Source organism: Opisthocomus hoazin, chromosome 11, assembly GCF_030867145.1.
Source record: "Opisthocomus hoazin isolate bOpiHoa1 chromosome 11, bOpiHoa1.hap1, whole genome shotgun sequence".
Lineage (NCBI taxonomy): Eukaryota > Metazoa > Chordata > Aves > Opisthocomiformes > Opisthocomidae > Opisthocomus > Opisthocomus hoazin.
Genome location: NC_134424.1, coordinates 22792793 through 22808575, shown reverse-complemented (window position 1 = coordinate 22808575; position 15783 = coordinate 22792793). Strand labels below are relative to the sequence as shown.

At 41.4% G+C, this 15783-nt stretch overlaps 1 protein-coding gene across 1 annotated transcript in view; it reads right to left on the bottom strand.

Annotated features, from left to right (window-relative positions):
* Positions 1–2703: 2703 nt before the first annotated feature.
* Positions 2704–15783, bottom strand: part of WNT7A (Wnt family member 7A) — a 39127-nt gene continuing 26047 nt past the window's right edge. Inside the window, exon 4 of the mRNA XM_075432826.1 lies at positions 2704–6282. Within this exon, the coding sequence (XP_075288941.1) occupies positions 5803–6282 (480 nt within the window). The 3' untranslated portion in view covers positions 2704–5802. The remainder of the gene's footprint in view (positions 6283–15783) is intronic.

Genomic DNA, 15783 nt, shown 5'->3' with positions numbered 1-15783 from the left:
TGAACAATGAGTGAGTGTGATTAACCGTATTTTGTATATTATAATGTAATATTGAGCACTATCTGTGGTACAGTTCATGTGAATTCGCATTTAAATTGATGAGTCCACCTTGCTTTTGAAGAACCAAACCCAACATAGTCTTTCTACTGTTTTTGGTACAATTTTTTATGCAAGTTTAGCCAATTAGAGAACACCTCTTCTGGTCCACTCTCTTTTAACTTTGTTTTAAAGAACCATCAGTGCAGCTTTCTCAATAGTATTGGAAAAGTGAATTAGGAGAACGTGGTGTAGTTCTGCATTTCTTGTATTGGTCTGAAAAGTTAAAAGTACACTGTGAGAGGACAAATGTTTTTTCATGTTCAATGTCCTCCTCCTCTACTGTACTGTAGCCCCACTTGCAGACTGAAAATCAAGACACACGAGCCATCAGTGACTGGGAATGGACTGGGGAGCTTATGGACACTCCGTGGAGAGCTAAAACTCCACGTGCTTGGAGAGCATAAAATAACAAGTATGTACACGCTGCAGGCAGGAATGCTGGTGAGGATGGGAAAATGAAGCACTACGGTAATGGAAAGTTGTGCACCATGTGTTGTTCCCAAGAAAAACTTCGTGTGTTCTCATAAATTAGAGTTGCACAGGGTTTTCTGCGCTGGTAGTATAGGGCTTGTGATGGACTGCTGGCGAACTGTTAATATCAGCAACCACAAAATATTCTTTACAAAGCAAGAATATTTCCTAGAAAGAGTGTGACGCAGTGACCTTGCTAACAAAAATACAAGATCAAGGGCAGGAATTATACGAACCTGAGAGGACCAGTAGCAAACATCTTGTGCTACACTTGGAAATGTGATTTCTTTGTGACTTGCACCTGACCTCTCAATTGCAAATTACATGATATATGCTATCAATGAATCTATGAAAATGTAATAACAACAACATGGAAAAATCAGTGATTTCATAAAACTCCAAAAGAAGCCATTAGGTATCATCACCTCTGGTGTCACAAAGTTCTGATATCCTTCTTCAGACACCTGGAGTCCTTCAGATCCAAGTACATCTCTTCATCCTTTTAACTTAATTGTATGTTATTAATTGTTTGTTTCCACAGGAAGCATTCCCTTAGTTTGTGTTCAGGATTAAAATGCCTGCCTTTGGTGAATTGTTGGTATGGTTTCAAGCAGAAGGACATGAATTGGGTTAGAAAATTAGGTCGCTTGCCATGGTGACATCTATCCGAGAAAACCATGAACTAACCGATAATGTTTTGGAATCCAGATGAGCTTCATCATCTGAAGTTCTGCTGTGCGATAAAATTCCTGTACTTGGTTCAATTTTGCATAGTTTTGGAGCATTCTAGCCTGGCTCGATCTGTGCTACAGTTGATCGACAGCACCAGCCTCAGTCAGTTTTGGCCAGCCCTGTCTAGGCACGTCAGTCACTGCGTCTGCAGTTTAACCCTTCTACCAACAGCGGGGTTGGAGAGCTTCTCGTTCAGCTGAGTTCTTGGGGTTACAAGTTGGGGGCAGAGGGCTGTATTAGCTAATACAATCATTCTGGACATTCATAGTGTGTATTTTCTGAGATGTATTATAATGGTAAATGTCAAAATGTCAGAAATACTTATGCTGAATCTTAATTTGCATATGGGCACCCTGACTGCAGTCTGCAATCTTTCTGTATGCAACAAATTGATTTTCAAGTGCGCTCAGTTAAAAACCATTTTGTAATCCACAAGATAGTTCATTAAGAGCCTTGTGTAATGCCCATTATTTTCCTTTTCTAAGTAACTATGTACCTTTACAGTAACTTTACCAAATGAGCCACTTCAGAGTACGTTTTAAGGATGTTTTCAGTTTAATTATCACTGTTGAAAGACATATCTCCATTACGTTTGTGCATACACAGCAAAGAAAACTCAGTCATTGACTGGTTCATGTTTTCTGTAGGTAGTCTGAGTATTCAAGCTACTTGTATTCAGGTTAGTTGTCCTTTTGACAAGGCCGAGAGGTAAAATCCTTAAAACTTGCTTAGGAATCCCAAGGCAGAACTGCTTCATTTCCGTGACTCGCGATTCCGCTATCAAATAAGGAAGTGAGACTTCATGAATAATAGCTTCCCAACTTGCAATTATGCTTGTTCTCTTATGTTTCCTACTCCCCTCACTCTTCCTGCTCCTTGAATGTATGTTTTCTTTAAAAGCCCCGACTAGGTTATTAATGTGGACAGCAATCGAGCGCTTCCCTTGGTTAGCAGAGATGAAAAGATGTATTCCCTTTGGAGAGCTGTATTGTTCTGCAGTTGTGTGCATTTCACTCCCATTGTGCGGTTCTTCACCGAGTCAAAACAGAGCTCCTCTATCCCTGAGGACAAAGGACAAACTGTTGTCGGGGGGAGGAATATCTACAAAGTTGTAAATCTTTCTCCTTCTCCTGTTTATTCCTCGTGCCATTCAAGCCCATTTAGAGAATAACCAACTAACTCCAGACTCACGGCAGATTCTGATGGGCCAGATTTATCTAAGATGACACAGCCAAATTTCCAAGTACTTTTTAGCTAAATGCAGCACTTGGTTTTCCTTGCTCTTTAATTCATAGTTCCCCAAATGATATTCCAGTTATCAAACAAGTCGACATTTTCTCTAATGAACGCACCAATTACCAGCAATATTGTAAAATATAGGGAAAAGGTGTACCAAATTAATTTCATTGCGCATCCAGTTCTTTATTATTGTGAGTAAAACTGTTGAGAGATATTTGTCCTTCAATAACGAATCTGCTAGCTGTACATTGCACATCACTGCATACTGAAATATACAGGAAGCAGGAGTTTTACAGGTTACTTTTCTATGGTAAAAACATGCTGCAAAAGTAATAATTTGTAAAATAACTCTAATCAGTGAAGGAAACACACTTTCGACTATGATATGGTACCCACTAAGTAAAAAACCAATACAAACTGGAGGGGGGGAGATTGTGAAATTAAATGTTAGATCTGAATTATTTAACCATAATATAGTGTTGTAATTAACGTCCACGCTGCTTGTACTTCATTGCAATTTATGTCTTCTCAATTCTTGATGCGTGGAATTTAAAACTAAAAGCAGCGACTCATTTACCCCCCAAAATTGCTTTTATATTGACAAGTCATAAGTTTGAAAGTAAATTATGTTAATCAGTTTACTTTGATATCTCGTGCTGGTGTCTGAATGGCATAAAAATTCGATTTTGTGTTAAGTGGCAGGTCTGCAAAGAAACGGTATATTTAATCCTAATTATATGTTGCTAGCATCAGGTACTGCGTGGGCTTGTGTTCGTACATGAATAATGTATATACAAGAAGTGAGTTAAAAAAAAAATACCATGCCACACTCAGACAAGTTCTAAAACGTTAGGTTGTTATAGTGAAACTTTGCAACATCTTTTGTGATACTTCTGTTTACTGGCTCAGAAAATTTTCTCTGCTTTTGCTTGGGGGTTTTGCCTCAGAAAGCTCAATGGACACAAGATATATCTGTATCTTCTGCTCCTTGTAAGGCTTGCTTTTTCTCAATGGGAGGCGGTGAAGGGCACTGTGTGGTGGTTTGTTTCTTTTGCTGATGCCCCTCTTTGCCTCATTAAAGGCGTGAGATCCCTTAGTCTGCAAGTAGGGAAGAACCTGAGCTGTCCCAGACAGAACATGCAATATCATCGGTAGCGTTGGGCCGTGTTTCTTACCCAATGAAAAACAACATAAAAATTGATTTGTTTGGTTTTTTTTTATATTGGTCACAAATGAGTCAAGCAGGAGGAACAGAACGGTTCTAAAAAGAGAGAAGTATTTACCATTCAAATATCTGAAGAAATTAGCCATGATAAAAAGGAAATATTGCAAAGGGAAGGCAAAATGGCTTAGCTGGGCTCTGAAAAACAAGTGAGTAGTCTTTAAATTTGCCTAGATGTTTTTCTGGTTTTTGAGCTCTCTGGCCTTATGAGAGGAAAGAATAATGTAAATGCCAAAAAGAGCTGGACAAAAAGTGAGCTTTGTCTCCCATCAATGAGAATCAGATGATGTGTGTCATGCTAGTTTTTACAGTCATAGTCTACAGTCTTCCACTGATTAAAATCAAATTTGACAGTAACACAATATAGAGGTTTAACTGACAGCGCACACAGCACATTTGCTAGCCGTAATGCCACAGTTTAATGACTGACGCATGTGGGAAGCTAATTCAGATTTTTTTTTTCTTGAATGGGGTAAATGAGCATCCAGTTAATACCAATCACGACTTCAAGCCATGTGACAAAATTGATGCTACATACTCTGTTCTTGTTTTGCATATTCTGCAAATTGAGCAGCAGGAAAAGAGCCAGTTTGTACACACATCCGGAGAGAGAAAGTTCATTCTGCTTTCTGACACATCCACCAACTGCAGCTGAATGTATCCAGCTTGCTGCTGCTGTGTCCACAAACTATTTACCTTTTCTCTGTTAAATAGCCTAAGAATTACAAATTGTATGCCTGTTTTTGAGAAAAAGTACAGGTTGAACAAGCAGACGTAGTATAAATAAAATATTTATATAAAAATAGTCTCTTACAAAATATACTCTCTTATCCTATGGTTGATTTTTCCAAAAGATGGAAGTTTGTCTGGATTTTCTTATTTTTAGACATATTCCGAACAGGATTTTACTAATGCTTCTTTCTTTAATTGAAGGAAAAAGAAAAACAAACCCTGGTAAAGATTTGTAAGCCCTACCGCTTGACTTTCATTCCAGACAACTAGCAGCAAACAGGAGGAAAAAAAAAACAACCAACAAAGAAAACCAACAAAAAACCAAAAACAAACCCAAAACCAACAGTGTGTGTTTGTGTATGTACATATATATAAAGATGCCAGCTTTTGTACTTAAACGTCTAGTACTGTAGAACACATCCTGCAAGTCCAACTAATACAAATATCCTAGTTAAGAATAATATGTACAGCTCCAGTATTTCCTTGCTGTTTCTACAAAATTATCCCACAAAGAAAGCCAGCTATCTACTTTAATAGTAGAATTGTTCCAAAAATGTTGGTAGAGTTCTTTTTAATTAAATAAATTAATATTAGTTTTATCTGAATAAATTGTTAAATATTGCTATTATTATGCCCAAGTGTCCCAAATCCCTGTGCTAAATCTGCAGCACACACACACACACGCACGAGATAGGCAGATAAAGCAGTGTCTACAGAAAACTTCAACAGTTCTACTCGCTGTAGCAAATGGTATGAAGTGGAAAGATGGGTGAGACCAGCAGAAGCACTTCGCAGGTGTGGAAGCCTAAATCCATGTGATCCACACACCCACGTGGGCAATTCACGATGGGGCTCTGTCCATCCCGTCCCGTGCGATGCCCTGTTTTGAGGATTTCTCCCCTACCCCTCCCTGCTCCTTATACATGGAAGTTTTTGACCATCTTTTTTCCAAAGCGAGAGTTAGTTGCCACGCTCAGAGATTTTTCTCTGACTGGTGTCTCTTCACGAGGCAGTCAGAGCTTCTTGCTTACGAAGCGCGGATTAGCCAAGAAGATCTTTTTCTCTCTGTTTTGTGCATCAGGTGGCTCGGGGTGGGGTTTGTTTGGTTTTGTGTCTTGGCTGACTTTCATAAGAGTCTGAAACATGTACCCACATAAGCAATGAAACATGAGAAGAAAAGAGAGGGCTCCATTCATCAGCATTTCTTCTGGGAGAGCAGGTCTTTCCTACAGTCTCGTGTAGGTACGTTGGGTGCATGTGCAAATGTATTCATGGCCAGGGACGTGTCAGCCCGCCCAGCCGCGTGCTCACTTACAGGTGTACACCTCTGTCCTTTCACTGCACGTGTTGCATTTCACGTAGCAGCACCAGTGAAATTTGCAGTTGCACTGCCAGACTCGCGAGTACTGGTGCGTGTTGTAGCCTCGGCCGCAGCACATCAGATCGCAGCCGTTGGACTGCTGGGCTGTCTTGTTGCACATCCTCCCCTGCGTGCCCACGCTGCCTGTCACAGGGTCTTCTTCACAATAGTTGGGAGATTTTTCTATGTACACTAAATCTGTATCCATGGGTTTGCGATAGGAAAGTGGCTTCTTTATTTTGAGGAAGGTTGGGCGCTTGTTACGGCTTGCTCTCACTGGCTCGACTTGAACAGCTTCGTTGTATTTGTCCTTAAGGATGTAGCCCAGCTCCCGGAATTTCGGCAGAGTTGTCCAGCATGTTTTTGTGGTACAGGATCCCGAGACCCCATGGCACTTGCACTCTAACTTCATGTTTTCTTCCAGAATCTGTATTTGGAAGAGCAAAGAATGATGCATTAATACGAGCTAGAGTCTCTTCAAAAACACAGCATTTTTTGATGCATATTGAATAACAGTCATGGATGGGTTTGCTCTCTGGTATGAGTTGCTGCTAGATGTAAGTCACGTTCCCACCAAAGCTGTGGGCTTTGCTTGCCTGGTAATGCTGTTGTCCCAGGTAGCAAACACCCCACCAGCTGAGTTCTGTCTGCAAAGCCAATTCCCCTTTTGCACTTCGAGTTAAGGGGGGATGATAACTTTGCCTAATTTCACAGCCCATGGGCCAAAGGTAAGATGGGACCCTCCCTAACCACACCTTTTATTCACTTTCATTTGCAATATGATCATACAGTGCTCCAGATTTGCCTGTCGTTGCAATTTTTGGCATATGGCAGTGAAATTAGGAACTGGCAGAAAATCACAACTTAACGGGAAATGTCAAATGCAGAATGCTTTGAAAGTTCAACAGTAGGTACTAGAACCTGATTTTTGTAAAGAGACATTCAAAAATTAACTGCATTTCCATTCTTGCGCCTGACAATGACATAAGCTGGTGCAAGACGCGAGCAATCGGATAAACTCTGTCAATGCTCGTCCTCCTGTTGGTCTCACGCTGATTAACAGTGTAGAGCAGATGATCAGTTATTCATACAGGCATCATCTGTTCTAAACGTTGCAAGTTAATGCTCCAATTGGGAAATCTAAGTATTATTTTGATATACTATAGTCTTAAGTTCTTCACGCTTTCCAGAGGGTTTGAAGTGTTTTGCTTCTCTCCTGTGGATAATGGAGCATGCAAGAAACCTAGGTCTGTCTTAGAGCACAAAGGGTAAGAGTAAAGATGAGGAATTGGTTTCATGTTTTGTCATCAATTCTTGTTAAAAATTTTTTACCTCCTGGATACTGTAAAAGCATCTGAAACACCTCAGCCTCATGGCTTGCCCCACCCTGTCTCATGTTCTCTTCTTTGTAGCGGTCTCTCATGCTGATGCCCAAGTTGCCACTGTTTTCCTTTTGAAGATAACAGGCTTCACCTTCCCTTCAATCTCATATCCCTTGAAACTTTATCCTCATATCTTCTCCCTCCTGCTGTTTGTTTACCAACCCCGTCTTTGCCAAATAAAACCAGAGACCAGCTTAGTGTCTGCTGTCTGTCCTGACCCCTATAACTGACCTCACTTAGCAGCTACATCGGGTTAATGCTAGAAAACATACCTCATTCTAGCAATTAATTTCCAGCTGGTCTTTGCTTGAAAGGGAACAGAATAATTTTGATGATTAAATTCTGCCTAACCTGGCAGATACCAGCAGTGGAAAGCCCAGCCAGAGGGATTATCTGGGTTCAGGGAGTGCCACGTAATTTCTCCCCTGAGAAACCCCAGCTGATCTGCGCAGCTCCAAACCTGGGCGGCCTGGAAGGCTGGAAAGGGAGGTCAGTGGTACGGAGATTTGAATTAACCCTTTGCCATAACCCTCCCCTTTCAATTTTGGATGTTTGGAAGACTTACCGCGCAGACACCCTCACCGGCTGCTGCTGAAAGCGGCCGCCAGCGCTGAAGAAGCCAAGTCCAGCTCGAGGGCTAGATGTGTGTTGGGGCTTCAAGTCTAAAACCTCAGCCTAAACTGGGGGTGGCAAGGAGAAAGGGCCCATCTTAAGCTATGCAGACAGCAGATCATAAGTAGTGCACTAACACCGGCAAACATAGCTCTGTCCTGTTCTTGGCAGCCTTAAAAATGAGTAATTTAAAGACTGCACATAGTAGCTTATTACTCTCATACCTTTTAGTCTTGAGGCTGCACCCATGTCACCTAGGCGCAGTAATTGCTCTTGCCTAACCTTAGGATAGTTTGTAGCTGCTTCTCTACTCGTTGTTCTTCCTCTGCCCCTTTTCAATGAAGACAGGGATTTCAAAGGCATTAAAATAGCCTTATTTTTGTTTTAGTCTGCAAGTGAAGTGTCAGCACGTGTGGTCTGAAGACAGGATTAAACCCCCTAGATAGTATAGGACCAAGATATTGACAGATGTGAACTTAGTGTGTATTAGGTCACATTTTGTGCTGCTGTTTTTAAATTGGATTTTCATGCAAGCTATCTCATGACTGCCCTAAAATTCAGATGTGAGAAACTTCTATATTCAGATCTACACCTCAGCTTGCAGTTCTGCTCAAGCTTTGGCTTACGTTGTGCATTATCTTGTTATCTTGAGTTTCTCTCTCAGCTGCTGCATACTTCTTTTATTGCTCACTCATTCATAAGGTAAGTACACTTAGAAGATAGATGAGGAGACAGAAAAGGAGTTATAGCACAGAAACCGGAAAAATAACATAAATTCTTTTAGCCTCATTTGTACCTTTTTAAAAGCTCTCTTTCTTTAATTTGAAACTGTCCAGGGATACATTTCTCAGCCCTAATTCAATCACTGCCCTTGTTCAAGTCGCTGGCCTTCTATCCTGGTACGATGTTCAAACTTGCAACAAAATATTTCTAACTCGCCTTCCATCAGGATCCACCAAATTGACTTGAAACATTTACACAAAACACATCGAGGCTTAGTGTCATCTATCCAGGTAGGGCTTTTTTCCTGAAGTGTAGTTAAATAGCCTAAATTGCCTTTTGGTTTATTTCATTAGCATCCCATTTACAGCCAGCAACCTCTGAGGGAATGAGTAGTTCCACTGTAAAGAGCTGAGCAAGCGGCTGGAGCAGTTCAGCCACCGGTCGACCTTGCATCACGTGTTGGTCTCCTGCTGCAGGTGACACGATGCCGACCAGAACGAGCTTCTGGTCTCAGCTAAGGCTGGGCACGAGCAGCTAGGATAAAAAGGCCTGGTTTTGTCTGAATGTGAGAAGTTTGAGCAACACTAGTGGAGTCCAAGTACTGGGGGTCCTTCTGAGATAACCAAAAATGCTTGGAGGGGGACAGGAGGAGGCAGAGGGGTGAGAAAGAGTTTTGTCTTTTAATGCTGTGACACATTGACTGTTGTCATTTTTTTTTGTAGAGAGCTCTTCCTAAGATTTACTGGCTAACCCTCCCTTTTCTCCTTGCACTAGTTGGGGGTGCGTTTCCGATACGCTGTCCTAATACTGCTCCAACACAGATGCCTAATTTGGGTCCACTGTACCCTGCAACTGAACTTTCCCTTCCAGTTCTGCACTTTCTAACCCAGCCTCTCCACCTTTCGCTCACAAACCCTTTTGTTGGTTCTGTTCTTGTCTATACATCTTTCTCGCTGGGGCTGTCTTTCAATGCCGTGTTTTGCAAATTCAGCCAGAGATGAATTGACCCTCCAGCCTTTAGAAAGCAGGCTACATGTAACCTGAACTGTCTGTCCTCAGCAAAAGCAAAAGCCTGCAATGGTGATTTGATAGTTTTATTGTACTGTGGTATCAGGTGCTTGGGCTATTTGTTTTGCATTAAACTATGTGGATGGAGGTATTTCAATACGGTTACATTATTCTAGTGGCCTCTGATAAATCGGTGCCTGTACAAATTCAAGACAAGGACTGCAAAGAGAAGGAAGAAAATAAAATTGGGGATTCTTTGGGTAGGGACAGGAGTCCTTGGTCTCTGCCTTGGTTCCCGCGAGCCAAAAGAAGCACTCTAGCCCTTAAAAACTTCATCTGTGTTAAAAAGAGAAAGCATTCTTCACCTTTCATGATCAGGATTTGTTTCTCTGAAGGCACTGGCTATCAGCTCACACTTTTTACATTCAATTAAACTTTATATATGTTATAGACTGACTTTTCCTAAAATATAAGAACCTGAAGGGCACAAAATTTAAAGCCTAGATCCTCTGTTTCTTACCAAATAACCATATCCAGCTCCGTCAGCCATGGAAAGTAAATCTGTATGCACCAGTGAATGCTCTGAACTGGATTAAATGCTAACAAAGAGCTGGAGTTCTTTTAGCTTTGTCCACTTTTTCTTTGAGCTCCTACAGTAAACTGTCAGTACTTGTTTTTTTCTCTCTCTCTCCCGCTTGCCATTAGCCTCTGGGAAATAGTTTGTGTGAAGAGAACTCGCGCTGGCTCTCTCTATTGATGTTATCTTCAGATAGAGTACCTTTGGGCACTGCCATGAGGAACCTCACATGTTTTTTCCTTGCCTTTAGTTTTGCAGAGAATGCATAGGGTGCGTCGTGTGAGGGTGGCAAGCTGTAGCTCTGGAGAACCCTGCAGCCCAGGAGCTGCATGGGCTGGTACCAGCACCGTGGTCCTGCAGCGTGCAGGGCACCTGGCTGCAGCCTGGCTGAGCCGATGGCTCTGGTTTCCAGTGGAACCAGCAGAAAGTGCTGGCTGGTGCGACTTGGTGCTGGAGTGGCATGTGCTTAGGAGTGCTGCCGCCATGCAGCCCGGGCGGTGGGACGGGGGCTGCGGGAGCTCGGGGCTGGGCAAGCCGAGAGCTTGGTACGTGGCTGGCGTGCTCAGAAACACTGGTCACTCTCACACGGCACGTTTTCTCAGCTCAGTGTCTCTGTTACCCGAGTTAGGCGGTGGTCTATATCTCCCCGGGTTTCCAGCATGTAAAGGCAGCTGGGTTTCCAAACGCATCTGCCAGGGCAGTCTGGGACCCCACACGCCCACTCATGTGGGGTCGGGTACTGCACAGCCCGGGGCCTGGTCACCAGAACGCCAAAGCACCTGATGCCAAAGCTGTCCTGAAGGACTTGCAGTGTAAAATACAGTGGCCATCGCACCTCCCGTGCGTTCTCCTTCACCGGCAGGATTTCCCACGGAAACTAAGCCCAGTACCACAGGGCTTGAGGCCAGGGACCCTTTGCTGCACCATCAGAAATAACTCAGACTCCAGTCTACACGTGAGGCAGATGTAATCAGTGAGACCACAGACACTGATCCATATCCCACCAAGGCCATAATCTTTCCTAATTTTGTCTGGCATCAGATCATCTGGGTCAGGCAATACCTGTCTCCTACAAGTGCCTGGACACGTACCTTTACTATGGGTCGAAGAAAACACAACTATTGGCAAAACAAGAGTGAATTCTTCACTCTAGAGGAGAAGATAGCAGGGTTTGGAGGGTGGTCACAACATTTCTGTGGGCTGCAGAGGCCAATGGACAGATGCAATCCTGCCCCTTTCAGCTTGTGGCAGATGAGGACTTATGATCTATATTACTTTCAGAGTCAAGAATAGCCAGAAGACAAAGCTCCTCAAACTTCAGGAATGATGTTAGAGATACATTTGTTGCTTTTGAAGAAGGATTCATTAAGTAAAAATACTGTTTTCAACTAATATAATAGAGCTATTTCATAGTCTTTCAACAAATTAACTTATTTAAGAACCAAATCGTATCTCGTGCGACTGGCAGTGAGGTCTAGATTGAGACTAGGCATTGAAAAGGGCAGTAGATGTATACATAAGATTGATTTGACAAGCAGTAAAAGGACTATGTCTAATTAAAACGGCTAGGAAATGACTCTGCCACTTGTTTTATTCAAGTGCGACAGTAATCTCAAGATGCTACTGTTTAAGTAACTTGTAGGACTGTCTTAACACCAGAGCTCTGAAACTTGAAGAAAGCAGAAATAATACTTGGTGCTTTTTCACTGGAAAGCAAAAACGGACACACGAGAGCATAAAAGAAGAAACACTGCTGTTAAAGACAAACCCTATGAAACCTTTAAGAACTGTGAGAAACAACATAATAAAAATGTACCCCAATGCAAGTTTAAAGTTAGCAAAGGCATATTTAAACAGAAAAGATTTCCCATCAGTGGATGTTCACTAACTATATTAACAGAGCTGTTGTAAAGTGTGTTCTGTAGAAACATGCCATATTTTGCATTGATATCCTATAGCAAACTAACTGTGCATGAGTTTGGAACCAATTGTGTCCCATATTCAGGGTGACTCATTCCAGACGGTCTTTCATATTTCAGTTGAACCTATTGCGAAGATCTTACTAAGCACAGCCAAGAAGATTTTTTTCTTATGTTTTTGATTAGTAAATCTGTGCATAAGAATAATATCTGAAGTCAGTATCAAACCAATCTGATACACCGAACAGTGTGAGCCAGGACTATCGCAGAAATACTACCATCCCTGGCAGGTTGAACCATTTTTCTCATTACAAGAAATTTTTCATTTCAAATAAAACATGGCCGGGAAATCACCACAGCATGTGACCTGCATCAATCAAATCACCATTGCGCTTTCCTTGGAATAGATGTCGAAAGAAAATCAGGCAACATGCTGGTCTGAGGACTAATTATGAAGACAGCCAAGAGAATGCTGATAAATGACATAATGCTAGTAACATCACAGATGGGTGGTATTTCCCAATACCACCAACTACCTTCAGTAATGGATATCCTTTTTTAAAGACTGGAAGCACTTTTTTCTGATTCTAACTCATGATACCCTTAAAAACGTAGACTTCAGAAATTTTGCGCTCACATAAGTTTAACCTTTTGTGTACTATTTCTGACTTTTCTCCATGCCACCACAAAGCAGGAAGTTCCTTATATTTCTGATATGTGCTTTACAGAGTTTCAAAATAACGGTCATACTTTCTGCCCTGGAATATTAGTTGCCTTTTACTTCAGCCTTATAAAAAAAGTTGACCATGCGCAGAAGTTATTTTCTAAATGCAGCTTCTATTTCCATAATGTATCAAATGAGTAAAGAACAGAATATTAGTTCGTCTTTAGGTATGGTGACAGTAGTCGTGCACTGTTGTCAGCACACATAAATTGAATGAGATGTTCTTCTCCTTCCCTAGGTCAGCTGTATTGTTTAAATTAGAGGACAGAAGACCTAGTACCCTTCATGCAGTGATGAGCACTGTGCAGAACGAACACAGAAATCTGCGAGCAAGGCCGGTAAAAGCTGAGAGGAATGCAGCAAAAAATATTTTCTCTTACATATTTTTCTTCTGCTTCTGATAACCTCCATGACTTGCCGTGTACTAAATCAATTTATCACCACTTCTGGGACAAAAAGAGCAGTAGGAAATAAAGGTCATGCGATGCTTCATACTTGTTATTTTTTGAAGAATGGTTGGACTCTGGATAAAAAGGGCATTGCTATTTTAAAAAGAAGACGTTAATGAGACAGATTCTTACACAACCTATTAATGTTCTTCTTAAATCATAAGGTGTGGCCTTTCCCTTTTTTCAAATTGTAGAAACCGCTATGTCACATAATAGAAGGTGTCATAATACTTCAGCTTTTTATCACTGAGGGGTCCTTCTAGGAGAACACCTTCTATCCCTCTGTAGCTGCTCCTAGCATAAACTTCTGCCAAAACGCTCTCAGTTTTGCGAAAGTAGCTATGAAAGTGGATTCCATGTATGTGGCTCAGAGTCTGTATCTAGCTTGCTCATTCCTCAGTGTTTTTCTCTGACAGCTCTGCAAATCTGATCACGGCCCGTGAAAGTCAAATAAGCTTCTTAAGTTTTTATTTATCTTCATCAAGATACTGCTTGCAGAGATAGTGGGCATGATGTGGCAACCTGATGTTAATAGCTCAGCAAAATCTGATACGGATTTGAGAGGAATGATACACACAGAATGTCTGCCACGTCAGACAGTCCCTCCTCCGAGCAGATCTCATGCCAGGTATTCTCTTCTCCCTACCCCCTCCCTTTCCCATCATATCTGATAACAGCTACAAGCTGGTCTGTGGGATTCCTTGCCTTTTTACGTCTCTCATGAACACATTCCAGTTTTCCCCAGGGAGAAAGTACCTGCACCCTTGTCTCTCTCTCTGGTGATCAAAATGTAAATCGAAACCACTAATTCACGAGCTGGAACTATGTACTGGTTGAGTTTCGCATACTCTTAAGAGACGTGGTTGGTGACAAAGTTTTCTGTGTAATATCAGATACAAAACCTTCTTACCCACCCTTCCTCCTGTTGGCACGAAGTCCTGTTGTAAAAGTTTTTCTCCAGTATGAATTACCAAACTAATGCTTAGGTAAGTTTTACATCAGGAAATAGACTGAAAGCAGTGCGTTCCTACTGTACTGTTGGCAAAGAGGCTGTGAGATGGCAGGCTCTTGGTGTGCGACTTCTTGTTCTCTGAGTTGCTAATGACAAAAGCTCAGTACTTGAATTGTGCTTGAGAGCTCATTGAGGAGTTACTGCTGTGATGGCTTTTTGGTACATCTGTCTGCAAGACTGGTCGGACTTGCATTTTGGTTTTGTGGATTTTTCGATTTAAAAGCAAGGCAAATATTTTAACAGAAAAAATGGAAATAATTTGAAAACATAACTGTCAATGTGTTTGATAAACTACTTGTTTTTAAAAAATAACTCTTGGGAGACCCATTATCACCTAGATTAGGCTGGATCAATGCAGTGCCAAGTAAGTGTCATCACGTAGGAAGTTCAAACATCAGTCATAAAAAGGAACTCGGAAAAAATAGCTCTGAAAAAGCTCTGGTTTCTTTTAATGTGCTTTCACCCACTATTATTGGAATATAGCTGAATTGCCTTAAAGACATCCAACATGTTGTTTTGTAGTCTGTATTTGTTTAAGTGAAAGTGTGATTTCCTAGGCCCTTACTGAAATGGGATTGTGAGATTAAGGGAAAATTTATGTAGGATCGTTATTTGCTGCTGTCCAAGCAAAACTGACTGCATATGATGGATTTTAGCTTGTGAAATACTCAATGGTCTTGTTGTCTGGCCTACCTGGGCACTTTGTAAATGAAGCTAAAAGAGACTGGAAAGGGGGACGGTGTTACAGAATTACAGACAGAGTTGTTGGTTATACTATCTAGTTTACCTTCCTATCACTACATAAGCTTTCTACAGTATGTGTCTTCCTCTCCAAAAAAATACTGGCTAGCATGTTCATGCCAGAAGTGAATGAAAGACGATGATCAAGGAGTTTTGAAAATGAAGAAACAAGATGGTATCCACTGACACTAAGGCAATTTACAAAGAAAATGAGACTGCAGTTTTTCTGGATTTGGACATGTTAACCACATAACATTTCTTCTTAGATCATATCTACCTTCCTTATGCTCTGGCCACAAATTAAAAATCACTCGAAAATACTGATACTTCCAAAACAGACCTCTCTGAAATAGTGATCTGTACAGTATTTCACCACGTATTAAAAAGATTACTAATGTCCACTGTTAAAAACGCCTAATCCCCACTTCAGTCTAGGAGTCAATGTATGGATCAGAGTAATGAAGTCAATGAAATCTCAAATGAGTGATGCCTGCCGACCCAGACCTCTTCAAAGTCAATATAATTCTTCTAGCATCCTATGTCCAGTGCATCTGTTTTTAGTTTTGATCTTGGGACAGTGATCTTCATCCGTACTCTGCACTTCTGAATGTCAATGCATCAAGCTGTCATTCAAATGTAGGATGGAGTGGGTTTTTTTAAAAAAGAAAGACAGAAAGCAATTGTGCTTGTAGTTTATATTTTGGCATGCTGTTTCTGAAGAAATTGGAAGTACTCCCAGGCAAGATGAACTAAAAATATTTACACCCCTCACTTTGGGAAC